Genomic DNA, 26,873 nt, shown 5'->3' with positions numbered 1-26,873 from the left:
GGCGCGTCTAACTTTACCCTCCAGCATCGATATCCCAGCAACCTGAGAGAGCATCTCATACCTGCCACGTTCTCTCTAGGGAAATGCTCTTCAAGTGAGATATTTTCAACTCCTTCATTATCAAGTGCTATATAAGATTGCCACGACTCAGAAGCGCCCATGTTTCCATCATCGCATTCAGGCCCTAACACCTTTCTAACTGGACAGATGAAATACTATATCTTCACCATCAGGATCAGGTGCAGTGTTATATCCTTGTTTGAGCAGTTCCGCAGCTAACCCAGCCAATGATTACCTTTCTCATGCTTCGTCTCATCGTTGTCCCCGACTACCCTCGACTTTCCTACAGTATATATAGATCACAAAACGACAATGGGAAGAATACTTGGCCTCGAAAACTCCTCCCCAACGTCGCCACATTTCTCTCTATTGGTTGACCCACTCGTATCTATTTATCATGACTATAGTCCTCACCCCATATTGGTCTAATGGCGTTCAGAAACTCAGATTGCAACCCCAACGTAAGCACATCGTTTCAATTGTATGCGTATGGAATGGACCTCAAATGTCTGGGACGATAGCGCCTCCAAAGCCTGCCCATGGTTCGATGCCCCCTGCATTCAGCGACTCCATTCACGCAGAAAGGTGCCTTGCGCAATTGCGTTCAAAAGATAAACCCATCGAAAAGTACATATACCTTACACAACTGAAGGATGCAGATGAAAACATATTCTATAAACTATGTCTGGCTAACATGCCTGTAGGTGGCCTGAATATATTTGATATTCCGAAATGAATGTCTGCTTCCAGGAAATCACACCTCTTGTCTATACCCCTACAGTGGGAGATGCATGTCTGCAATTCTCTCGTAATTTCAGAAGGCCTGAGGGACTGGTAAGACACCCACCCTTTGTTGCTGCAGATAGTCGTTTGACGCATATATCCAGTTCATATCAATCAAGGATAAGGGAAAGATTGGTGCTATCCTTCGTAATTGGTCCCGAAAGGACGAAGCACGTATCAGTGTGGTTACAGACGGTATGCGGGTTTGGATGATAGATATAACAACTGCATTAAAGAAAAACCTTTCCAGGGTCTCGTATTCTTGGCCTCGGCGACCTTGGCGTGAACGGTATGCCAATCTCTATTGGAAAACTTTCTTTATATGTTGCAGGTGCTGGGTGAGCGTGTTTCCTGTAGGGAGTTCAGCATTTCGCTGACAGGTCGTAGAATACGACCTTCATCCACGATTCCTATATGCCTTGATCTGGGAACAAACAATCAGGCATTCCTCGACGATCCTCTATATCTTGGCCTCCGACAGAAACGAGGTAGTGATGAAGAAATGACTGCGTTCATGGATGAGTTCATGCACGAAATGTCTGTTACTTTCCCAAAACTTTTGGTCCAATTTGAGGTTTGTCCATTTTTGCCAGACACAGATTCGCTGACCTGAAAATCTTATCAGGACTTCTCAACCGACCACGCGTTTATGTATCTCGAGAGATTCCGCAATCAGTATCCCCTGTTTAATGATGACATCCAAGGCACTGGTGCTGTCGTGCTTGCCGGGTTCATCAATGCCGCGAGGCTTTCATCTCAGGCATCCGGTCGCCCGCTTACTTCCCACCGTATCCTATTTTTAGGAGCAGGTTCAGCAGGTGTTGGTGTAGCCATGCAGCTACTCAGTTTCTTCACAAACGCTGGACTTTCTGTTGATGAGGCACGCAAACGTATTTGGCTTGTTGACTCGCAAGGTCTTGTGTACAATGGGCGGGGTGCAATGGCAGAACATAAGAAGTGTACGCTACTTCTTTTTTTCCCGTCTAGTTTGCAGATTTCTCAACTTCATCTAGATTTCTCTCGACAGGATTACACAGGATCTCCAATAACCAACCTCGTGGACATCATCTCCTATGTCAAACCAACTGCGTTGCTTGGACTCTCCACCATTAAAGTAAGATTATGAGTGATATTTTTCGATTCAAGTACTAATGGTTCTGTAGAGCGCATTCAACCAACAAGTGATCAAAACTATGGCCACTCTGAACGAAAAGCCTATTGTATTCCCCTTATCTAATCCCGTCAGACTCTCTGAGTGTGAATTTGGCGAGGCGGTCGAGTGGTCTCAAGGGAGCGTAATTTTTGCTTCCGGGTCACCCTTCCCTGAGATGGAATACAATGGCCGTACCCTTATCCCGGGACAAGGCAACAACATGTATATCTTCCCCGGTATGGCTCATCTACCATCTCTGGAGGAGCTGTCTGACATCGTCTTTAGGCCTTGGCTTGGGCGCTATCTTGTCTCGCGCATCTTCTGTGACAGATAGCATGGTGGAAGCATCGGCTCTTGGTTTGGCAAATTCACTCACGCCTGAGGAACATAAGTTAGATCTTGTATATCCACGAATTGAGCGCATCAGGGATATTAGTGCTGACATTGCACTGCAAGTCATTCGTGCTTCACAAAAAGCGGTCAGTGCTTCCATTTTGCAGGCTTTAGTTTTTTTGATGTGCTGATGATTAAACAGGGCGTCGACCGGTCCAAGGATCTCAGGAAACTGTCAGACGTCGATCTTTTGGCATTTATCAAGAAAATGATGTGGATTCCATAGGTTATATTCTGCCTATCGTGTATATGGCTAAAGGGCGAATAAAATCTAGTACAAGAGTGTGTCCAAGTCTAAATGAACAAAAGAATAACAATCTGAACTAGTACAACCTCATGAAAAGATCAAGTGGTACATATAGCTATTATAATGGCACAGTATTGTATGAGTTGCTTTCTAAGCCTCCAAATCGTGAATATCAGGTAGATGGGGCATATTGCATGAGAGAAGGCACCGAAGAGTGTTTTGGGGGAGCGTGTTCTTGGTCCTCGAAGACCGCAGGCAGGGGCGAGTCAACGATCCCAGAACCACCACCACTGCGTGTCCGGAGAGTTGACATTAAGCTAGGGTTGTTTTGTAAAATGGAAGCGGTCGATGTGAACAGGGTTTCTTTGAAACATACTAGGTAAGCAAGCGAAGCTCAACTCAGGTGAGAAACAAACCTCGCAGACTCCATTGACGGGTATTATCAGGATTGAGAGCCCGGTTTAATCTAGCTTGTCGTCTTCGACGGAAAAGGAAGAATCCCAGGCCAATGAGAATCATAAGGACAATCGAGCCAAGCAAGCTGGACAGAATAATGATTATCCTACGGTCTTCGAGCACTATTGTATTTCCAGTCCCCGGAAAGCGGGAACTAGTCTCTTCAGATTTGTTCGAAGGCACCAGCACAAAATAGTCCAATGTAAAGGGGGACACTGCACTCAAAACATTGATTGTGATATTGTGCGTTGTATAAACTGAGAGTTGAGACATTTGAAATAAAGGCTGGTTGGCAATTGCGTTGTTGGCACTTGGTTCAGTGATCGCAACTGGCTGTGAAGTATCGATTGTGTACAGGGCAGTGGGTGGAGTCGTGGTTATGTTGCTGGCCGGAATGGTACCGAACACCGTGATACCTGTAGCTGTATGACTTTATACAATGAGAACTAATCAGTTGCAGGAGGTGAGACTAGTACAACCGTTGAACGTGAGGGACACCTGGGAACCACTTGTACTCGTGACATGTGTCGTAGACGTGAAGTCTGTAGTGGCTTCTTCAAGTGTCCACTCGCCTGAGTAAACTACGCGAGGGTCACTGTTGGATATGCAGAAGGGGCAATCCTTTGTTGGGTTGGTATCTGAGGTTGTGTTGGTGCTTCCTGAGCTCGATTGAGGATTTCCTCCAGATGCCGCTCCCTGACTGTTTCCTCCTCCAGAGTTTCCTGAACTACCGCTCACTGAGGTTGACTGGCCTTGTCTACCTGAGCTTCCTGGATTACTCCCAGAACCCCCAGAGGTACCTTGACCTTGATCAAATCCAGTGTTGCCGTTGCCAGTACTGAATACATCCGTATCTGATCCCGCAAGGTTGTGAATGAACTTTGGGTCGGAATGATGTTTGTCGATCAAACTCCCTTTGCTATTCCCCGAATTGTCTCTGAAATAGACGTGTCTGGCATCTTAAATAGGGACAACAATGATTAGCCAAATTACCTTGAATTTCGATGGGGAGACACTCACTGAGCGCCCCAATATGGCCAGCCATTCTTTCGCAGTTAGTCCAGCTGTGAGATACTTATAGGAGCGACGTTCAACCTGAACATCATATTAAAATTATACAAGGAATATATGAATGATTTAACATACGTCGCACTCGAATTGAGGAGGCTCTCCAGTGTGCGTGAGTGAAACCTTCGTGAGGATGAAGGGGGAAAAGCGGTTGAAATATATACTTCTTATAGTGCGACGTCAAGTGACCCAGCAATATGGGAACGACAAAACGGTTGTAAGGGGCTATCTTGCGCAAGTGGGCAGAAACGATAGGACTAAAATGTCCGAGAAAAGGGATTGCAACGGAGGGGCTGCACCTGAGAAACATGACGTCTGTGTAGAAGAATAGGTGCTGCGCTGCGGCATCCAGTATGTGCGTATTGGCTATCACTTGATTTATCTTTCGCACAGTGATCAACAATAAATGCACTTTGAAACGAGTGTGAGCTGTATTTCTTTAAACCTCGTGGTGGCCCCTGTCAATTTGTCATGTACTTAAAACGACAGTATCAGCCTTCTTCTCATCACTAACGATGGACCAAGACTCACAAAAGTTGTGCTGCGCCTAACATAGTGACTACGGTTTTTGACCTTACCAATCTGATGGACTGCAAGGGAGGGAATATTGAGTATAGGCAAGTCTTCATTCCGATTTCGAACAAAATCGAGCAGTCGTGGTGCTTTCGATATCTGTATATAAGATGTGCCGTTGCCAACTTAATTGTAAAGGATGCGTCAGTAACCAGAAGACATCATAAGAAGCCGAGCTCTACGACGCTCGCCCAGTGGATCAAATTTTGGGAACCTTTACGTTTCTCAACTTACCCAAATGAGCGGGATGGACGCAGTATTATTGGTTAGAGACTTCTACCAGGTGAGATCCCCGCCGTCATTTTGAGGCCTTGTTGCAACTTACACCTTCGACTGTTTCCCAAGTCCTGCTTAGTAACGAAAGCTTTTGAGTGAGATTCGGACACGAATGAAGCCAAGTAACCGGTATATCGTCTCGGGAATTGCTCGGAAGTATGACACTCTTGAGCTCATGTAGTACGTGTTCTGACTCAAAACATTAAAACGTCTACTTGAGCTTGTGGTACTATGGTGCAATATTAGCCTGAATAGCTAAGGAGGTTGGGAACGATATGTCGTATTGCATTTGATATAATGTGTGAGAGACCTGACAATCTACGTGCCAACAAGCTGCGACCAAACGGTAGTCCCGTTGCCAACACGATCTTAGGCACGGGAGAAATCAGGGAACTACGACGTTCCTCGCAGACAGTCCGGTTATTATCCGAGGGCTGCATATATCGAAGGAGTACATTGATATCGACTGACCTCTAACCATAAATATCTGAACTCCTGAAGCAGTCAAATCGACTCCCAAATCGACGGGTCCCGGAAGGATATTTCTGGAGGGTCGAAGCCAAAAGGAGTAGTGTCCACCGGAAAATATTCTCCATATGGGTAGTAAGGAATATTTCCTAGGTGTAAGTAGGTTGGGAGGCACGATTGCCAATTATGCAATGATTTCTGCAGAGCATCTATCTTTGATGTATCTCCGGGCCAAGACCATCCAACCTTTTTGATACCATCAAGCAAACTACGGCCACTAGGTTCAGTATCTCGGCAACTTAAATCGGAAGTAGGAAAAACCGACCACTTCAATACTTGCACTCTCTCTAATCTTGTGTCTCCACCTACCTCATTCTCATGCGCCAGTGATTCTGCCACAATGTCCGCCCACGATTCAAAATTTGTTGGCATGAGGTGGGATAGGAATCCTATCGAAGGTGCATCCCGTACGCATTCCGACATCATCTTTGCGCCTCTCAGTGCAGTACGCCGAGTCTGGCCCAATAGTAGACAGTATCGCTCTTTCTTCCTTTGATGTTGTGAATTCTCGGTCACATCTTCGCTATCGAGGAGTGATACCCTTCGTTGCATGTCAACATACGGGGGTAGTGTGAGGGAGGCCCAGGCATGTTTGAGGACAAAGCGGGAAACGGTAATTTCGCCTGGATTGAACGGAACGGTGGGGAACGATATTTGTGCTTGAAGAGAGTTATCGACAACTTTGAAAAGGCAGTGAAGATCATCCAAGAGGACCAAATAACGAGACAAAAAAGATTCATCGAGAGATCGCGACCTAGATGCAGCTATGTATGCCTCATATTTAAGATCATAATAAGGAGTGAGATGGGGGCTGAACTTACGGCCAGTCAGAGAATCACTGCATAGCCTCGCAAGCGATGCAACATGATGAAGGTCTGGGATTGTCAATTAGTAAGCGAAATGGCGAGGAAAGTTGAATACCAGACATGGGACAAGAAAGCGGATGAACGCCTCCAAGTCATCGGGCAATGCCCTAGCCTCCGCAACGATGACTTCAAGCCTCTCTGGGATGGATATGCAAAGAAGGATTTCGTCGGTTGATACACTAAAAGAAATACTGTGTCAATGTGAGAACAACAGTAACTTAGGTATGCGGAGACGCACAAATTTGAAGTGGTTCCCAGATGGAGTGACGTTAAGGCTTCCACCATCTATGCATTATGTTCGCCAACAGTCAGTGGGATCCAGGATCAGATGTGGAGAGACTAGATACCAATATGTAATGCCAATCAAGGGGTGTCATGTTCATATCTGACGTCCCATCTGCTCCCATTGTAGCGAGCTCCCTTAAATGTGTAGCAAATGCGCTTCCATATGGCTTCCCCGCTCGTACACCGGTTCCTTCATATGAAAGATGTAAACATAATTTTCTTATACAGCGTAAAAATGCATGAGTAAAAGTGCATACGTTCAAGTAACTTTTCCAGCATAAAGCAACATTCCATATTCTGGCGACCGCCCAATGCCAAAGTACCTCGCTGCCAGGCAAGGGTTAAAGCACGATCTCTTAGGTGTGCGCAAGCATCAGCCCTTCGTTGACCATATATTTGCAGGTCTAGGTTATCAAGTAAACCGTTCTGGATACTGCTGAATGATGGTGGAGCGGGGCCAGGAGAGAAAAGGAGAGGGTGAGATGAAATAGTGGAACTGAATGCCATTATAGTATATGCCATAACCTGGACGCAGACATAGTTGAGCTATCTACCCGTTAAGAGAAAACTAGAAAAGGCACACCTCAGCTTCTGGAGGCAAAAGCTCAAGGCGTCTCCCGACACTATCAAATAGCGAGCTTAACCAACGATGTGAGACTATAGGTAGCCAATTATACGGAAGCTCGGAATGTACTGTAGCAATGATAACCATATGAGTGACGATATAAAAATGGGAGACATACACTCGAGAAGATGGGCGGCTAATGTCCCTGAGAGCTCAACTATACCTAAACGACTATCTGCATCACTCGGGGATAGTCGAATACAAGGTGTGTTTCTGGTATTAGATTGGTGGGAACCGAATGTCGCTCTGTCATGGTCGACCGTCAGCTATTTGTAGTGGACAAGACCATTTCAGTTAGTTCACCTCGCAAGCTCGACTCGTCTCCCGCCTATTTTCACAGCCTTCTTGCGAACGTGAGGAGTTGTAGTACAGCTGAAATATCGGTGTTCGCTATCCTCATTCCCAATCTGCCAGTAGTCGCGCTGATCACTCACGCAAGACCGTGCTTCTTGCACTGTGCGCATTCAAGATCTCCTCTAGAAAGTACAAGACACCGAACTTTTCTAAGTTTGCAAGAATCGCATGCTTTCCGGTTTTTGTTAGTTGATATGACTGAAACGATGTCTGGAGATGAAGAAGATGGTGAGGAAGTCACCACGGACAAAGAGCAACTTGGAGAGCCTGAGGTCATGCTTGAAGTTGACAAGGACAGTCCCAGTCATGATCGTTGATAGAGATGTTACGACAGTTTACTGTAACCTGTGCAGTCGGTACCGCACAAGTATGTCGAGGTTTCAAAGTTACCCTGGGAACAACTCAGCTACACTGAGCCTTTGTAAATCCTACTAACTATTCCCTTTCCACTGACAGTAGCATCACCAGTAGCATAATGTCCACTGTTTCTACCGCTGGACGGCTCCCCCAACTTGAAATAACACCAGCACCAACTCGAGACAACCTTATATGCGCCGTAAGGGAATTGAGGTGGACAAGGAAGACCTGATGAATTTGGAGTCCATTGGCATCTTCCCATTGGCTGACGAAGAATCTAGCGAAGGCGATGAACATGAGCATCATATGCCCACTTACAGTGACAATCTCGCGAACTAACTCGGTGGATACTACATAGTAGCATCGTAGTCTTCCATACCGACTCAGATAGACTGTGCTAGCGTTGCTGTATAACTGAAGTAAAGATTTGTCTCACGGTGACACCTCAGATCAAGAGAATTTGTGATATATACAAACAGTGAAATAGTACCCTAGATAACGACTGCTTCTATAGTATATACATTCCTTTCTAGATTTTCTTTTACAATCCTGCCATCTGCTTCAGCATCGCGAATTCATTCTTCCCAGTTGCTTTACAGAGACCGTGGAAGCCTGACGATGAATCTGCAAGCAAAGTACCCGGGCTACCATATGTAAAGTGAGTGGATGTTTAGGAGTAATTGCATAGAGTAATAAAGCGTACCGATCGAACTCTACGATACGGCCTTCGTCAAGCAACATAACCTAGAGATAGATAGTCGATCAGAAATGAAAGCGTGTACAGATGCTTGATCACGTACTCTATCATAGTCGATGACCGTGCGCAAGCGATGAGCAATAGTGAGGATGGTGCTCGAAGCAAATTCACTGTAAGACAGCGGTGATTACATCATCGGATGTAGTATGAGTGCAGTCACAGTTGACAACTTACTGTCGGATAGTTTTGCTGATTAGTTCGTCTGTAGCGTAATCAACACTTTCCAGAACCATAAGCTTGACCCTTGAAGTTAATGCAAAAAAAAATCATACCTTGCTGTAGCCTGTTGAAGATGTCTGTCAGTGATCAATATACCACTTTCGTCACAAACTACTTACTTCATCCATGACCAGGACCTTTGACCGCTTGAGAATAGCTCGGGCCATACAGAGCAATTGTTTTTCACTATAGATTTCTAGAGATTTATAGCGTGTTCGCCGAATAGATGGCACATGCTTACCCTGTGGAGAAGTTTTCTCCACCCTCCGAAACCGATGAATCTAAGCTGCGGAAGACGTTCGCGTTGACAGTATCAGTGGCCTCAGATGGCGTATCTTCTGAGGGAATCAAATGTACACGTCTCAAAGCCTCAAACTGGTGGATATGAGTCTAAGCAAAGCCACATCCATACACCTATAGATGAAACACTCACGATCTCAGCATCTTGATACTCATCGAAGACATCGAGAGTCGAGCGTAGAGTCCCACTAAGAATCGTCGGATCCTCTGAAAGCTCTGCTTCAGTAGCTATGGTCCGGCCATGTAACAAGTACTTACGAGGAATGATGGTTAATTTACTGCGAAGGTCGGTGAGACCAATTTGGGATATATCCAGGCCATCTACAAGGATCCGACCTTCCGTGGCTTCGACGAAACGGAAGAAAGACAATGCCAATGTACTTTTTCCAGAACCCGTTCTACCGAGGATGCCGACCTACAAAATCACAAGAATTCAGGCAGAGTTCAGTGGTCGGATTGAGAAGTTTTACCTTTTCACCGGGATGTATGTTAAAGTTGATGTTGTGAAGCACGTTTGGCAACTCGGGCTAAAACAGCTTAGTTTGGCTAGCCAGCAAGTCATAAGAGAAAGTGAACTCACAGCATAACGAATGACGAGGTTATCACAAGTGATGGCGCCATTTTCGGGCCATGACGAAGGCGGCCTTGGCTCAATGAATTCAGGAGGTTCTCGTTTCAATTCAGAGTACTCCTTGACACGTTCCAAGGCAACCTATCCTCTATTTTTAGCGAATATTCTTGAGCTGACTTTCCCCAAACATACCATAGATTGCTCGAGACCCACAAATCTTCGCACCTACGATATCCTAGAGTAAGAACAAGGACACTCGCAACACTTAGGACTCACTAAGAAGAGCAACTATCAAGGAAGGGCGTAAGCAATGGAATCGGATTAATTTTTGATGGTGAACTTACATTGCCCGTAATGGTTGATGCGAATGCTAACGCAAAGCCTGCTAGTGCAGCAGAGATACTGGGCGTAAAGACTGCTACGAAAGCGGTTAATCCCACAACAGCACTTGAAATAATATCATAGCGAGCAGAAAGCCATCGGTTTACTAGCAGAGGGTGATTTAGTCCTGAAAACTATAACGACATGAATCCGGCATACCTCCCCACATCCAATAGTATGGGTTTGAATTCTGAGCATAATATTAGCCATTTAGCTGTCGGAGGAAGGAGACCAGAGCTAACAGTGTCAACACATTGAAGCATGTCTCGTAAAAATTTAGAAGACCCTCCAAAGGCGCGAAGGATTGTCACCCCAGATATAGTTTCACCGTAAATCGAATACAAAGGAGATCGAGTCACGGAATCTTGAACTTGTGTGAGCAATGCATCTCATAAAGAGATACGATATACCTACCTAACCGTCTCATGTCTCTGGCAGTTTGACTGAATACTTTAGCAACTAAGATAAAGATCGTTAGGATGCAGTGTGGTGGGTAAGAAGGAATGAGAATCACCATTGAAATATATGTAGGCCAGCATGGCAGCGACAACGAGGAAGGGCAGGCCTCCAACCATGCTAATAGTTACAATTGTCGTGAATGCGTTCAGCCCGTAAATGACGCCGCGTCCAAAATTGTCCGACATCCTACTATCGATCCCTAGGCAAACAAAAGGATGAGACGAGAAGGCAACAGCTTTTTAATGTGTGTACCTTCGAAATCTTTTCCAAACCGGTTGAGCAATCTTCCTCGAGAAATTGTGTCGTGGAAACGAATGTTGGCAAAGAGAACGGTTTCAAGAAGCCCTTAATATCAGACGTTAGCTAATGGCAAGTTTGAGATAATAAAGCACGTACTCTTGTAGAGAACGTTGGATGCACGAATGGACCCATTGTCTTACATCTTATGAGACAACCAGACTGATCATACTAGAGTGAAGACTTACAAAGAACGTAAAAGCGGGCTGTGGATACGATAAGACCTACGGAAGTAGTCAGTAAACAGCTTATGCGAGCGAGCGAAGGCTATAATACCAATCACAGTAACCTAAAACACTGATGTAAGTGTCAATATACTATGAAGATAAAGATGAAGTGCCTACAATAGCGTAGATAGAAATGTAATACATGGGACCTTTCTCGATTGCTTCCTCTGGGCTTGTTCCAGACCATGTCCTGGAAACAAGATTTAAGGGATAGATCAGCTTGAAATGGGTGTGGGGTGCTTACTTCAACCACCAGTTTTCAGCTACAGGGCTAAGAGCACCCAGAATCATGATGAGAGCAAAACATGCCCAGTACCAATACTGCCCACAAGCATGGATATATGTCTCCCAAATATCTCTGCTGATATGTCCCACGGCCCGTTTTTCCTCCTCGATAAGTTTGCGTGGGGCCTTCTTCGCGAGCTCAGGCTTCGCTTCCTCCGTTGTCACAGCGGTAGATTCCGTTCCTGAGTGGGAGTTGGTGGACTCATCGTCGCCAGTTGGTGAAATCTCTTCGATCTCGAGTGCCCCAGCCCCGCCCTGATCATCCACCGCTTCAGTGGCAGTCGACTGTATAAGAGTATTCATGACGCTGGAGTTTTGGAATTTTTCGTGGTCTCCTTGGTAAATAACACGGCCATTATCCAGGGCAACGATATAGCTGGCACCAGGGGCGCAAAGTTGAACATGGTGAGAGACCAGGATGACAGTCCGGCCTTGCATCAATTCACCCTTGAGACATTCGTGATACAAGTGGTGCGCGGTATGGGCATCGACTACAGCAAACGAACGTTATGTCCTGCAACATTGAGATGTCAAGCACATAGACACGTACCAGCGGATAGGACATCATCCAACAGCAGAACTGATGCACGAGAGTAAACTGCACGAGCGAGCGATACTGTGAGGAATGTATGAGCAGCCAAACATGAAAACTCGCTGAAAAAATAAATACCTCGTGCTTTCTGACCACCTGATAGATTAACCTATAAAAGACGATTGTGAGTCCAAAATAAACAACACAATCTCCACTTCAAAATATAACCTACCCCTCTTTCGCCAATCTCAGACTCGTCGCCATCCTCGAGAATGTTTAAATCACTAACAAGCGCACAGACCTGGAATGCATCATGAGAGCCATATACAACAAGCTCTGTTTCTATGACAAACCTGGAGAGTTTTTTGGTATCTTTCTTCATCGAGCGGCAGATTGAATAGGATATTATCTGGATAGGAACACTCGTCAAACACGCCTCACATCAATGCTCTCAATACATACCTTTAATCGACGCATTGCGCAACCACGCAGCCTAAATACGGTGATGTGAACCAAGGCTCAATGAAGTAAGAGAAAGACAACTACCTGAGGTACATAGGCACAGACACCAGGTACCACCCACTCCTCTTTTGAGACCAGCTTATCCGTGAAAGAAGCAAGCGAATCCGGAGGTGAGCGCGGACAAATGATCTGCCCTGTCAATAGATCCGCTTCTCCCAGAAGCGCTGACGGACATGAAAGAGTCAACACCAAGTTTGACACTCTGTTAACTACTTTTTCGACTCACCTAATAAGAGTAAGGTCTTTCCGCTACCAAGCTTACCGGATATGAGCGACAGCTCGCCTGGAGGGAACGAAATGGACAAGTCGACGAGAACGAATTTTTGTCGAGGGGTTGGTGCAACTGAAGATGCAGCAGAAGACGTAGCACTGCCCGAAGTACGGTCTTGCGGCCAGGTGATAGTGGCTGATTGCAGAGTAATGGTTGAGGGCTGCTCGGACAGTGGTGCGACAGAGGTGACCTCAGCACCATGAAGGTACTTCTCGATACGACGAAGAGAGACGAAACTCTGTAGTAGATAGGAGTGAGAACAAGATGATGGGTTGAATAATGAGGGCTATAGTACCTGCAGCATGTTGATGAATGTTTCGGGCAAGGCATTCAAAGCGAATTTCATCTCAGCAAAAACTAGAAGCAAATTGGGTATCAAAGTCTGATGAAAGTAAGTTGAAACGTACTGAGTATCTATTACAGCCCAATGTAAATAACTGTCAGGTCAAGTAACAATTACAATGAAGACAAAACTAACAGATGTGAACGCAATGGATGGCGTGAGTGTGTTTCCGCGGATGACAGAGAAGTGCCAAAATGAAACGATCGTGACAAGCACTGGAGATGCATCCCTAGTGACAGAAATTAAGATAGTCATCAGTATACGCGGAGTTATGTCTATTTTTCGACTTGTACCAAATAGCATTAAAAAGGACCTAAAGACAGGAATTAACACACGAAACGTGAGACACGAGCTGACATACTTCAATCGTGTAGTTGAGCTTCTGGAACTTGAGCTCCCTTTCTCGGATCTTGAGGACGCGCTTTTCGAAACTACGCTCCCAAGCCATGAACTAGGTAGCGTGTCAGGTCAACATCTTTATACATCGCTGGAGTAGCTTACTTTGAGCATGCGAATACCACCAAGAATCTTTAAAGGGAAAACAACAGAAACAATATGTTGAGCGCACAACCACGAGAGTGTAAAAGAACATACCTCATTCATCAAAGCAACACGCTCGTCGCGTGCCTTCATGAGATTTTCTTGTGCACGGACGACAACTTTACCAGCATAATGGTTCATGGGGAGGAAAAGACAAGTCACTCCCAGACCAATGAAGCATGACGAGCCTAAATGGGACCATAAGTATTGGCAATAGCATGTAGTGAGAATGGGTAAGACATGAACACACCGAGAAGCTTATATAAGAAGAGTGTCCCGATGACGATTTCAATGGGCGAATCTAGCGTGAGTGTGATGGTTCAGTCTAACCGACCAATGACATTATGATGGAGCACAACGAAGACTCTTACCGATGAGTGAGAACATGTGCCACGAGAACTCACTAACACGATCAACATCCGTTGTCATGAGTGTCATGATCTGAGCCTTGCTCGAAAAATCATCATCATCATCGCTCTCCTTTGCATCGTCCTTCCCAGCTTTATCATCACTAGATTTGACTGCAGAAGACGATGCAATATCCTTGCGAACAAGGGTCTTCGCAAATAGTATGGTGTTGAGCTGGATACGTACGCGGACCTGGATTGTAGTCGTCGTGAGGGACCACAGCTGAGCAGTTACTACATAGCAAGTAGTCAGCATTTCGATGCTTTGCCAAAATTAACAACGCACTTAAGAAGACTATCACATTTGAGAAAAATATTCCTGTGGCATATACCAAGCCCCAGCCAGGGTTTTCTCTGGTGGGATCAGACTCGAGATACAACACAAGTTGCTCAAGGAAGAGTGGAGGCGTATAGAAAAGTACAGCAGACACAGCTGCTAGGACAACCTCTGCCATAAGGGCAAACCAGTTGACACAGACAAGCCGGTACGCAAGCTCGAACCCAGAACCAACGCGTGGACGCCAGTTTCCGACACGCAGGCGAACACTGCGAACGGTATGCTTCATAGCAGAATACAGATGTGTTGCGCGCATGTTGGCGGGGAGAATGGGAAGGTCGCCAATCTCTAAGGAAGAAGAGATATTCCCGAGCATCACAACCTTGGTGGTGTAGTTGAACATCAGGAAGTCCAACACAGAAGCACCTTTCATATCATTCAGTTTGGGAATGGGATAAATAATCGAAAAGCTTACTTGCAAGCCCACAAACATTGTGTTGAGCAAAATTTGTCGTTGCCTTGATGGTTTTTTCGGAATATATTCTCTCCGCAGGAAAATGTAAGTGGGGTCCAGATGGTAACGTCCAAGAAATGATGCATGCCACAAGATATAAGGCGAGGACTGCGTACCACAATCCTTTCAGGGCTGGGTCTACCAAAATTAGCACGCGGTCGGGTTTTGTGTAAGGTAAGATAGCAGTTATGGCGAGTAATGCAGAAGGGACAAATGTCAAAGCAGCGAGATGAATCAATGATTCAGAGTGGTACTCTGCATTATCTTGATTTATGGAACGAGCGACGACGATGACCGTGTAGAGACTAAAAGCAGCATGCAAGGCATATACAATCAGAGCATCGCGGTCGTCGTTTATAGCAGACCATGCAAGGCATATTGTCTGGATGGCTAGGATTATAGCCAGAATGATGGTTAGAAACAGCTTCCATAAGCGCATCTAAAATGAAAATTCTATAATGAGTGTCAGACGGAACAAGGTAAATATTACGCACCCTGATCCAAAACGCATCTTCATCTATTGGGTATCCTTCAATGACATCCTCAGGTTTTGTGACATCAAACGGATCGATAGTTTGTTCGGTCTCCTCCCCATGTATCGGTAGCTGGATTTTACCTTCTCTGGGATAGGCAAGGTATAGAAATACGATGAAGCTGCCAACAGCGGTGCTGGCAAGAGCTACAGCTACTGGAAGCTGATACTGAAGCATGCCCGCTTGCGATTCGCTAGGTGAGTGCAGCTAACGAAAAGGGCGTTTCTGTACCAGTTGAATATAAAGTCAAAAGATAAGCCCGAGCGCTGCTCTCCGACTACTATGTAGTATTGGCGGGACTCGGACCCGACCGTGACAGTGACGCCTTTTACTCTGACTCGGAGTCATGCATGTCGCTGGGTTTTATTTCAGGCCAGCCATCCGTGACCGTGAGGTCAAAGACAATTTAGACGACCATCATCATGATGGGTTTGTCAGTGTCAATGGTTTGTCCGTTATCTTTGGTTCGTTTCATAGGCAACGATATCGCCGTCCTTGATATGCCATACGTTACTGGAAATATAAGGCATTTTAGATAGCATGTTGTACTCTCACTCTCATTAGATTAGACCACAAATATTATTTCAATGATATCTCAATACCATACCTGGACCCGGCATCTCATATTACAGTGCATTATGAAGATACATTGTTTCATTATCACTGGTACATTAACACTAGCAAAATCACTTATGAAAGTAAGGGTATTGCTTCTCAGTGGACAGGGGACAGGTCACCTCCCCTGCAGTCACATTCAACATTCTATGGAACGGAAGAGTGAATGAGGAAATAGTGAATGGTGGGGAAAGACTCTGGAGCGCCAACAGGGAGGCCCACAGTATCTTAGTCTCGAATCTAGACGGGTGGGAACAGAGGTCCCAGACCGTCTGGAGACATTCGTTTAAGGACGAGTGCATCGAGTCACACTGTCACACTTATAGCCGTTTTTGGGTAGAGAAAGCGTCCAAAAGTAGAAATTGATAATGTTTCGTCATCGTGATTACTCGTCCAATATACATACAAATTTTTGGGTGTAGTGCAATAACATGGCCCTCCGGGGCAAACCTGGACCCCATTGTTTTGAGTGATGAGTATCGATGAGTAATGATGGAGTGGTGTTCGGGGTCTTCTTTGGTTTGTTCGAAGGGATCTTGTGCTTTTCGCAATGTCACGCGTCGTTGGTGGCCGTCTGTTGGAACAGCTGGCTGGCTTACTTAAAAGTGGGAAGGATAGCTGTACAGGCGATAGGTGTTACGCACAAAGTGCTTAACAAAGTCTGAGGGTTCGTCGAGTTTGTTCAAAGAGACTTATCCGAAGACAAGTTCGAGGATGTAATTCTGAATAGAGGGATTCCAACAGTTGTTGGTCTTCTTCCGTATGGAAGTCTGATCTTGGAAGTTCTAGCTTTGTAAGCGTGAACTGCGTAGAATCGTATTGGAGAATACTACTACTGTTACAAGCGTATTTATAGAGAAGTAAGTCGGCGATAGGAGTTACGTCCTATCTAGGGTAGGTCTGTCCGTTGAGGACTGAGTACTATACAAAGTAATAGAAGTGCGAGAGGAGCGGAAGTGTATGTGAGGGATGTGAGTCATCGGTCCGATGGTATAACCAATGAGTAAAGAGAAATGAGTAGTCCGTAATATAGGTAGACAAATCGTAACATTACCCCCTTACTTGCTTCGAATTTCACCGAAATTCGGTACCCTCGCCATCCATGTTGTAGCTGTCGTCGTAGCTGACATCTCCATGTAATCCCTCCATCAGAATCCTATCTTCGTTTTCCCTACAAATAGGGCACCAATTGAAACTATGCCCTGGTGCGCGTCTATCGCAGTCGGGGCAGTAGTAAGCTTCGCAGTAATATGTACGGTGATTACTCCAACCGCAGTTTTGACAGTAAGGAGCGTTGTCGCGAACACCTTGGTGGTACTTTTGTCGGGTATTGGACGAGGTGTCGGATTTGGGAGTGGGGGGATTGTCATCTCCCAGGTTGTACGTTCCCGCGTACAATTGGTCGATCATGTCGGCGTCATCTACGTTGATTGGATTGGAAGGGGAGCCGGTCTCAGGCCTGCGCGTTACGCCAGGCGGACTGTCTTTCGGACTCTTCGACGTACGAGATCGCCGATTTGATGGAGTTCTGACGGCGGGGATCTGGAGTATCACTTCTTGTCGGCCTAGTCGGGCTCCTCGTCGTTTCGTCAGGTGACGGGTTTGGGCGTTTGGTACCGGTCGAGGCGGAGGTGACTGCGGTGGTAGTGGTTCTGGGTTCGACCCAGTGGAACGGGGACTGGAGGGGTTTGACCCTTGTGAGGTCGGGCTGGTTGGGACGGTGGGAATGTATTTTTCCGCTAACTGGGTGGGCGGAGGTTGTGGGGTAGCGGTGGGGTAGGTGAGCTCTGGGGTAACACTGATCTGATCTGGGTGTAATGGGGACCGGCGGGACAAACCGGGTGGAGGAGTACTCGTATAGCCATCTCGCTCTATCCACGTGCGCGCTTTGGTTAGCAAGATCTTCCTGCCTAATTCCAAATATGCCTTTGCCGCGTCCGTCTGCCCACTCAAGGAGTTCATCCTCAAGCGTCGTTCCAAAGATTCCAAAACTAACTTTTCCATCCGGAGTGCCCGACAGATACTCGAGTCCTGATTGTTGTGCCGCGAATGCTCGTTTTCCAACGAATGTAGTGAGTCTATGGCTTTCAGGAGTTCGTCAGCCACGAGGTCTATGTTAAGGAAGGTGTATAGGGAAGAAAGAGCGTGGTACGCATCGGGATAGCGTTTTTCTGTTTCACGAAATAGATAGATGTGGGCGTTTTTGGCTGACATTAATTCTATGGCGTCGGAGACGTCAGCCTGGTTGTGTCGTTGCCCTCGGGCAAAGGACACTCGTTCGTCGGCTAGCATGTTGGCTTCGCCGGGTACAGAGTAGGTGGTGATGGGGAAGCCGGTAGAGTGAGAAGTAGACATGTTGTGTGTTTTGAGAGACAGAGGATTGGTGGTGGTGGGGGTGGTTGTCTCTTCAACGCAGTTTGTGGTCTCTCTTATAGGCTTCCAGTATCTCCGCAGCATTGGTCAGGTGTTCTTCTGGTTCCCATGAGTTTTCGGAATGAGGGTAATGGCGCCATTTGATCAGGTAACGGCGTCCGCGTTTCCAGGGTTTGTGTATAAGAATACTTTCTACTTCATATTCTTCTTCTTCATTGATAAGGTCAGATGGTGGTCGGATAAAGTTCGGTCCGTGAGTGTTGGTTTCGGTATACGGGGTTAAGAGGGATGCGTGGAAAACGTTGTGTATCCTCCAATGGGGAGGTAACAATAATCGGTAGTTTACCGGGGAGATCTTTTCTTGGATGCGGAAAGGTCCGATGCGTTTCATGTTGAACTTCTTGTATTCGGTGGCTTTTTCCCGCAGGTTGGTGTTTTCTAACCACACCTTTTGTCCTTCTGAGAATCTGGTGAACTTTCCGTTCGTTCATTTCATCATCTTGCTTCTCGCTAGTTCGTGTGCTTTTAGAGCGTTCTCTCTTGCTCTAAGTAGTTCGGATAATCGTTTTTCTACTGACGGGATGTTTGTGGATTGGTGTTTAGTCGGGATTCCTCGGGGTTCGTATCCCATGAGGAGGTAGAATGGCGATTGGTTATTCGTGGAGTGTGGCCGTTGGTTGTGGCAGAATTCGGCCGTCGTAAGGTACTTTGCCCAACTGTGTGGTTGATTCTGGCAAAAGATGCGGAGGTAGATCTCTAGTTCTTGATTGGATCGTTCTGTTTGTCCGTCAGTCTGTGGATGGTATGCCGTGGAGAGTGCGGTTTCGATGTTTAGGAGTTTGTGGAGTTCTTTTGATACTTCAGAGGCGAATTGTGGGCCTCTGTCGGATATGATTTTGTCGTGTAGTCCAAACCGTTTGAAGACAGAGTCATGGAAGATTCGTGCAGTTTCGAGTGCGTCGATGGTTTTGTGGCAAGGTGAGAGGATTACCCCCTTACTAAGTCCTTGGTCTACCACGACCATTATACTGTCATACCCTATAGACTCGGGTAGGTCTGTAATGAAATCCACCGAGAGATACTTCATCGGTTCACTGGTTGTTACGATAACACAATTTCCGGACATCTCCTTTCCTTTTTATTCTCCGCTTTAACTTTATACTTTAAGTGCCACGCGGCATTTCCCTTTCTCGCGCCGCGTTGCCTTTCTTTTTTAGACTTAACTCTCTCACACAGTGGAGCTGGCCATACGGGCTAGGCCCTATGACATCATCAGCCACTGCCTTCATCAACTGTATAGTACACATGTACAAACAACCTGTAGTAGTATATATACCCCAATAGATCCAGGAGACTCCTCAGCGAGTCCTCCTGTTGTTAACCAACAAACTCTCTGCAGCTCAAGGGGTAACCACTCCCTCTTCATTTTCTTTATAGTGTGGTTCTGTGTGCGCCAGAGTAACTAACTCTTGGTTGTTACACTGGTCTTCGGTGTTTGATTCGGGATCAACGGTACCGTGGTCGGATGCGTGTTTACTTTGGCTTGCTGGCAAGTTGCGCATCCTTTCACGTATTCCTCTACCTGTTTCATCATTCCTGGCCACCAATAGGACTTTTTTATTAGTTGATAGGTTTTTAGTCTTCCTGGGTGCCCTGCGGTTAGCGAGTCGTGGTGATTTTTGATGATCGTTCTCTGTTCTTCTGCAGTGTCGATCAGTAGTTTGTTCTGATAGAAGAACTGTCCTTCCGCTTTGTGCCAATCTTCCTTTTTCGTTCTTCCAGGGTAGTTGTCGTTGGTGAGCATTGCTTGCTCTATTGTGTCTTTTATTGTTCTCGTGTGATACAGAAACGCCGACGCTGGTATCATTGGGGTGTCGTCGTCGTCGTCCGTGTTATCGATGTACAAGTTGGGTCGTCTCGAGAGTGCGTCAGGTACCACCATGTGGGTTCCAGGTACGTGCTCTAATGTGTAATTGTATTGTGACAGTTCTAGCTGCCACCTTTGTTGTTGTGGTGTGAGTTTTCTGGCCTCCTGCCAGTACGTCAGGTTCTTGTGATCCGTTAGGATTTGGATCGTGTGTGGGCTTCCTAAAAGCAGGTGTTTCCACTCCTTCAGAGCTCTTATTACCGCTAAAAGTTCCTTGTCGTAGATCTGGTAGTTTTTCTCTGCGGGGGATAGGGTTTTTGAGAAAAATGTGCACGGGTGCCATTGTCCTTGATCATCTGGTTGCATTAACACAGCTCCGGTGGCGTGTTTGCTCGCGTCCGCTGCTATCTTCGACGGTTTCGAGGAATTGGGGATTTGGGTTACAGGGGATTCAAGGAATCTTTGTTTCAATAGTTTGAAAGCGTCATCTTTGATTTTCGTCCAGTTCCACTTTTTGTCTTTTTCTAGCAAGGCGTTTAGGGGTTGGGCTAGGTCAGAGTAATGGCCTATAAACTTTCTGTAGAAGTTTCCGTAACCTAAGAACTTCCGTATGCCTTTGGTGTCTTTCAGGGTTGGCCAATCGCGTATTCCTGCGAGTTTGGCTGGGTCCATGGATACCTGGTTGTGGGAAACAATCATTCCCAAGTATTCGATGGTCTCCGCCTCAAAGGTACATTTTTCAAGTTTCAGGAACAGGTCGTTTTCTCGTAGCCTTTGTAGAACTTGTTTTGTCCGGATGCGGAGTCTTTCAACCTGGGTGTCAAAGATGAGGATGTCGTCCATGTATATGATCATCCAGCCTTCATCAATATAGTCTTTGAATTTGTTGTTCATCAGCCTTTGGAATGTTGCCGGGGAATTGCACATGCCGAAAAACATGACCGTTGGTTCGAATACTCCCTTGCTGGTTTTGAAGGCAACTTTCCATTCGTCTCCTTCTTTTATCCTTACGTTGTTGTATCCCCAACGTAGATCCAGTTTAGTAAAGATGGTGGCTCCTTTCAATCTTTCGATGAGGTCGGGTATCAGGGGTAGTGGATATGGGTCTTTTACGGTATATGCGTTTAGTTTTCTGTAATCTTGGCATGGTCGGAGTGATCCGTCCTTCTTGCCAATGAAGAAGAAGGGGGACACCTGTGGCGACTTGCTTGGCCTGATGTATCCCTTTCTGTAGTTATCCGTCAAGAATTCCGTTAACACTTCATCTTCTTTTGGTGCCAGTGGGTACAATTTGCAATCCGTTGGTACAAATTCCGGTTTCATGTTGATTACATGATCATATTCCCGTCGCTTGGGGAGTCTTTCCGATTTCTTTTTGTCAAAGACGTCTGAATAGCCCTTATATTCATCTGGGAGGATATGTTTTTCTTTTCTTTCTCCGTGTATTTGCGCGTGTTCCATTGCCGAGTTGACTTTTAACCGGATCGTGATTCGAGGATAGGGTGTGCGGTTGGATACGTATCTGTGAATGGTTTTGTACTCGTCCTCGTCTACTGTGGTTGTCCTGATTTTTGTTTCCGTGGTAGTTTGGTTTGTCCTGATTGAGTGTTTGTCTGAGTACGGTAATTCTTTGTCTTTCCAGTTAATGACCGGGTTGACTTTTCGCAACCAGGGGAAGCCTAGCAATACGTCTTCTCCATCCAGTCCGGTTAATAGAAACTTCGTAAACCTGTTTTGTCCTCCTGCGTCTATTCTCTGATAGGTGCAATGCGTAATTTTTCCGTTTTTGTTCGTGGTTCCGTCAACGTTTTTACATGTTATAGGGATCGAGAGTTTTTGGAGGGGGAGTCGGTTTTTAATGGCGAATTTTGTGTCCATGAAGTCGTCCGTAGCTCCTAAATCTATCAGGGCTTTGGTTCCAATGGTTTTCTGTTTTAACGAGCAATCGATTCGTAAAGAGTTGGCATTGATCGTTGCTATTGTTACAGTTGCCATTTTCGACGGTACTAACATCGGGGTAGTCCGTCATTTCAAAAACCCTCGTCTTCTAATTCTTTCATCGCCTCAGCTCTTTGGTCTTCTCCCAATTCCCTCCACATCCTCATGATGTTTTGGACCTTGTCTTCTTCTACTGTCTTGACGTCATCTTCAGTTTCAGTTTGACGTACCTTTCTTTCGGGAGTCTTTCCTTTGTTCTTACAATTCCTCCCGATGTGTCCTTTTTCGTTGCATATGAAGCACCTTCCTTCCTTCCTCCTGGTTTCTTCTTTGTCTTTAGTCAGCCTTTTCACGCTGGTGGATGGTCCACTTTTGCGATTTTTGTTGTACTGTCTTTCTTTGTTTCTGGTCCCCCACGTTCCTTCCGAGATGGTGTTTGCACTGATCCAGTTGGCATCTAGGTTGGCCACCGTGTTCATCCAGTCTTCAATGGTGACCAGTTCCTTTCCGGTGAGTGCTCCGCGGAGGAGGGGGGGTCGGATTGCTTTTTGATAAACCATGATCATGGCTTCGTTGTTGATGCCACTTTTCCCGGCATCTAGCATAAACATCGAGTTGAATGCCACTGCATTTTCTCCTGGTTCCATCCTCATTTTCATCAAGGCGGCCGAAGCCGTTCCTTTGACATTTGCTGTTCTGAAACTGGCTGTGAACATTTTCATAAAATCTGCCCATGTGGGGTAGGCATTCTTGTCTTTGTATTCGGTCATCTTGGCTTCACTCTATGAGGCGGCGGTTCCGTCCTTCATGTAGCTGAGAGCCACGTACACCTTTTTCTTGTCCGAGGTATAAATGGTGTCGTTGATGTCAAAGTGTAAGTCAGTGGATGATATCCATCTTTGGGCCTTGTCTGGGGTCCCATCAAAGTCGTCAATTTTCCCAATCATAGTGGGTTTGGGTGTCGTAGCGTTTGACATGGTGTAGGTAGGTGGGGTAGGAGATGGGTTGGGTGCGGTGGGGAGTATCTGTGGTGTGGGAAGGGGTATTGGTTCACCTTCTGCTGCGTATTCTTCGAAGTCGTCTTCGTTGTAGATGTTTTCTGTGGTTACTGGAGGATCGTGTTGTGTTCTGGGGATTAGTTGTGGATGACTTTCCGCGTAGAACTGTAGCCAACGTGTTCTGGCTTCGTAGAATGTGTCTGCCTGTTCTCTGGTGTGGAGTCGGGTGACGTCTGGTTGAGGGAAGGGGGGTGGTGCTGCTATCCTTCCTTGTCTGGACGATGTCGGGGGTGTTGCTGTCTGTGTCTGTAAATCGTCTGAGCTTCTTCCTGCTCTCTGAGATCTGGTTCTCGGTCATTGCGACGTATTGTCGGCTTTTTCTTCCCAAACCTAAATAGGTGGGACTTCTGGTATGGAATATGATTCTTTTGTTACGCACAAAGTGCTTAACAAAGTCTGAGGGTTCGTCGAGTTTGTTCAAAGAGACTTATCCGAAGACAAGTTCGAGGATGTAATTCTGAATAGAGGGATTCCAACAGTTGTTGGTCTTCTTCCGTATGGAAGTCTGATCTTGGAAGTTCTAGCTTTGTAAGCGTGAACTGCGTAGAATCGTATTGGAGAATACTACTACTGTTACAAGCGTATTTATAAAGAAGTAAGTCAGCGATAGGAGTTACGTCCTATCTAGGGTAGGTCTGTCCGTTGAGGACTGAGTACTATACAAAGTAATAGAAGTGCGAGAGGAGCGGAAGTGTATGTGAGGGATGTGAGTCATCGGTCCGATGGTATAACCGATGAGTAAAGAGAAATGAGTAGTCCGTAATATAGGTAGACAAATCGTAACACACATTGATGGCAAGAGTGAGCAGCCTGGCACTCAAGTTGTTGTATTTGCTTTAATGTGAGAGGCATCTTGCGTCCATTGGCTCGGTGCTCTTGTAAAGTACGGTTGCAAAGAGGCTTGATGGGCGGGGCATTGTGCAGGAAATACACTGTCGCAGCTGTACCGCTATCAAAATGACTGTGGTTGTCAACTCACTGTGAATATACTCGGAAGGGAATGTTGAGATTGTCGTGGGATATGACAAATGGCATTTGCTTGATTTGCTTCCGTATTTTTGTCATCTGGTTGGCGGAAATGGCACTGAATGCATGGGTCGTCCACCGGTGACTCATGATGACACACAGAGTGCAAAGGAGGTTAATGTGACAACACCAACAATGTCAGGCAACAAATACAAAGCTATATAACAAAACTCAATGCCTGGTCAAGTCCTTGCTGAAAGGCGGTGAAGCAGGGTATGAGAGTTGAAGAGTATCGATATGGGCGCGAATCCAAACTAATATTGAACTAAAGAATAATACATTGAGTATGTACTTCCTTATATAGTGAACAACAATGGACAGACCAAGAAAGGGAAGAGTTAAGAAAGTGGTCTGACCAATTAACTAACCAATAAGAAAAGAAAGAGAAAGTGGTCTGATCTATCGTATTTACTAATCGCATGATAGAAAGTATTGGTAAGAGATGTACGATTGGCTGTATCAGTAAGCCCATGAGAAGGCGCTGACTCATAGTCTTCCTTGCTTATCAATATCCCTCCAAAGTATTCCCAGACATAGTATTGGATTGTTGCTATGTCATTTGGATATCTTCTCGAGGGTCTACAACAGTTCTCCTTCATTGTAAGTACAATAGGACGTGAGTATGAATGGAGAATAAGAAGAAAAAGGATAAAAGTAATAGAATGCCAGCTGTAATCTCTAGTCCAAGAGCGAGAGGAGTGACAGGGAATGAATCGGATAACCACGACATGATGGGAATGCGATAAGAAAAATTGATTCCTCACAAACAAGACACAGTCTTGGGGCACTGGAGCACAATGAAAACAACACTCAAAAGAAGAGGAAGAGGTGGGAGTGGTTACCCATTTGGTTTCTACAAGTTAGTTGCCGGTAGACAACAGGAGGACTTGCTGAGTCCTTCCCCATGTATTGCTCCTGTATATATACTAAAATATATGAGGTACTGTACAGTTGTAAATAAAGTTTAAAGTCCGATGTCTAGCATGTGACTGGTCACATGATGAGTAAATGGTCACATGACTGGTCATGTGACTTGGAAAAAGTAAAAGTAAAAGTACGAAAAGTGAAGTGTAAGTAGGTACTGGTACGTCAATTGTAACAGTTAAGGCTTTTGGCGGCTATGCCTTGTGAGCGAAGGAATGTAGTAAGAAGTTTTGCCCATTGGTTGTGGTGGTGCAAATGAGAAAACATAATTTGGATAATTATCGAAATAATGACCTGTATATCATGAGTTGACAGGAGTAAGAGAAACTTTTGATACTCACCAGGTCGGTGCTCTGCTTTGCATTGCGTTTTTCCTGTGACTCGGTCCTTGTTAGACGCTGTAGTAATTTCCATAGCATGAGCGTGCCATCGAAGCCGGGGCTTTGAAGCTTGAGAACGAGGTCTTCAGTGAAGAGGCTGGTAAGGCCCTCCTCAGAGACATCTTCGGGAGGGCATTTTGCAAGGTTCTGAATCCTCTGCAGCTTGCCCTCAAGCACCTCTCCTATGCAACCAAACAAAAACTCCTCCAGGACTGCCTTTGCTCCACTTGCCCATGTGTTGTGTGTGCCCTGCGTGCATGGTGGCTTGGACCAACATTTCAATATCTCAAGTAATTCTTTGCTGACCATGAGGTTCGTCCGCTCATAGCGGATCTTGGGGTCTGTAGTACACTTGTGGTCTCCCCAGCTTAGATAATTGAGAAATAAAGGGAGGTTGAGGCTGAGAGAAGATATGTAGTCTAGAATTGCTCAAATTTTGAGGACAGGACTGCTGTGGAATTTGCTCATGAGGTACGCCGTATGTTGCACTTGAATCAGGAGCTGGGGAAGGTCCTTGTAAAACCCTTATCCCCTATACCGAGTCAACGGAGGGATGAAGGCTTAAATCAAACAAGTAGCGTTACAAATAGCGATTGAGAATTAATCAACAACTGAAGAAAGTATGTACATGGTGGTCTACTATATATATGTTTCTGAAAGTCAGCCATGAGGCGCTGACTGATCTAACATGCAGCAACCATGAGGCGCTGACTGATGTTCTTTGTAATGGTTCTAGACTCTTGTCACGTGATGGTCACATGATCTGATATAACTATGTATTATGTTATCCGCGCTAAAGCAGCAGCTTAACATATCTTATCTGTCATGTGATCAGATATCAAAGAAAATGAAAAAAGGAAACTAGCGCTCAGGTTAGCGCTTCTGGTTCAAGTCGTGACATTACCCCCTCCTTAGGACTTTTGTCTCGAAAGTAGGGGTCCATCTTTCCGTTTTCCCAATTAAACAATTGTTTTCGGACTCTAGTCGTTGTGAAGTTTTCGAAGGGTTGAAAATGTAATTGAAATCGGATCCGTCGGGGTGCACTAGGGTTGTTATCGTGGAATGTTTTTACTTTGTCGGGTGAGTTGTTTAGGTGTTGTTCAGGTTCCCACGTGCGTTCCTCTTTTGGATAGTTCTTCCAATGTACTAAGTATTCCAATTTCCCTCGTTTTAGACGTGAGTCTAGAACTTCTTCGACTTCGTATTCTTCTTGTCCGTCTACTATTACCGGCG

The 26,873-nt window shown here is 45.7% G+C and overlaps 6 protein-coding genes across 6 annotated transcripts; 1 reads left to right on the top strand and 5 right to left on the bottom strand.

Moving 5' to 3' along the window:
• Positions 1-2,784, top strand: SERLADRAFT_359663 (uncharacterized protein; the record flags this gene model as incomplete). Its single annotated transcript, XM_007313988.1, has 12 exons — positions 1-239; positions 350-521; positions 582-760; positions 811-894; positions 948-1,038; positions 1,094-1,181; positions 1,231-1,417; positions 1,469-1,802; positions 1,857-1,957; positions 2,007-2,232; positions 2,282-2,475; positions 2,532-2,784. The coding sequence occupies 11 exons, from the start codon at positions 458-460 to the stop codon at positions 2,613-2,615; spliced, it is 1,632 nt and encodes a 543-aa protein (XP_007314050.1).
• A 2,486-nt stretch (positions 2,785-5,270) lies between these two features.
• SERLADRAFT_458095 (uncharacterized protein) lies at positions 5,271-6,532 on the bottom strand (the record flags this gene model as incomplete). The annotated part of the gene is made up of 4 exons (XM_007313987.1): positions 5,271-5,745; positions 5,803-6,301; positions 6,359-6,412; positions 6,464-6,532. The coding sequence occupies 2 exons, from the start codon at positions 6,087-6,089 to the stop codon at positions 5,514-5,516; spliced, it is 519 nt and encodes a 172-aa protein (XP_007314049.1).
• Positions 6,533-8,565: 2,033 nt separating this feature from the next.
• Positions 8,566-15,636, bottom strand: SERLADRAFT_433763 (uncharacterized protein; the record flags this gene model as incomplete). Its single annotated transcript, XM_007313986.1, has 42 exons — positions 8,566-8,668; positions 8,728-8,768; positions 8,825-8,891; positions 8,956-9,000; positions 9,054-9,064; positions 9,120-9,186; positions 9,242-9,375; positions 9,434-9,507; positions 9,559-9,715; positions 9,771-9,827; positions 9,881-10,012; positions 10,064-10,096; positions 10,148-10,159; positions 10,216-10,358; positions 10,412-10,442; positions 10,495-10,616; positions 10,667-10,711; positions 10,767-10,910; positions 10,964-11,056; positions 11,108-11,146; positions 11,197-11,232; positions 11,285-11,297; positions 11,353-11,425; positions 11,480-12,011; positions 12,071-12,136; positions 12,191-12,221; positions 12,285-12,353; positions 12,406-12,461; positions 12,515-12,545; positions 12,599-12,738; positions 12,801-13,083; positions 13,141-13,251; positions 13,324-13,417; positions 13,482-13,501; positions 13,550-13,639; positions 13,690-13,716; positions 13,783-13,916; positions 13,979-14,029; positions 14,100-14,369; positions 14,422-14,838; positions 14,888-15,365; positions 15,421-15,636. The coding sequence occupies 42 exons, from the start codon at positions 15,634-15,636 to the stop codon at positions 8,566-8,568; spliced, it is 4,788 nt and encodes a 1,595-aa protein (XP_007314048.1).
• Positions 15,637-17,782: 2,146 nt separating this feature from the next.
• SERLADRAFT_379255 (uncharacterized protein) lies at positions 17,783-18,170 on the bottom strand (the record flags this gene model as incomplete). Its single annotated transcript, XM_007313985.1, has 1 exon — positions 17,783-18,170. A coding segment is annotated over one exon (265 nt), but the record flags the coding sequence as incomplete, so codon positions are not given.
• Positions 18,171-21,976: 3,806 nt separating this feature from the next.
• On the bottom strand, positions 21,977-22,243 carry SERLADRAFT_340637 (uncharacterized protein; the record flags this gene model as incomplete). Its single annotated transcript, XM_007313984.1, has 1 exon — positions 21,977-22,243. A coding segment is annotated over one exon (267 nt), but the record flags the coding sequence as incomplete, so codon positions are not given.
• Positions 22,244-22,344: 101 nt separating this feature from the next.
• SERLADRAFT_433759 (uncharacterized protein) lies at positions 22,345-25,949 on the bottom strand (the record flags this gene model as incomplete). Its single annotated transcript, XM_007313983.1, has 3 exons — positions 22,345-23,034; positions 23,083-23,556; positions 25,602-25,949. 3 exons carry the CDS (start codon positions 25,947-25,949, stop codon positions 22,345-22,347), a joined length of 1,512 nt encoding a protein of 503 aa, XP_007314045.1.
• Positions 25,950-26,873: the final 924 nt, after the last annotated feature.

The sequence above is a fragment of the Serpula lacrymans genome (genome assembly GCF_000218685.1).
Source record: "Serpula lacrymans var. lacrymans S7.9 unplaced genomic scaffold SERLAscaffold_2, whole genome shotgun sequence".
Classification (NCBI taxonomy): domain Eukaryota; kingdom Fungi; phylum Basidiomycota; class Agaricomycetes; order Boletales; family Serpulaceae; genus Serpula; species Serpula lacrymans.
Note: the sequence above shows the minus strand (reverse complement) of the source record. Positions and strands in the feature narration are given on the sequence as shown.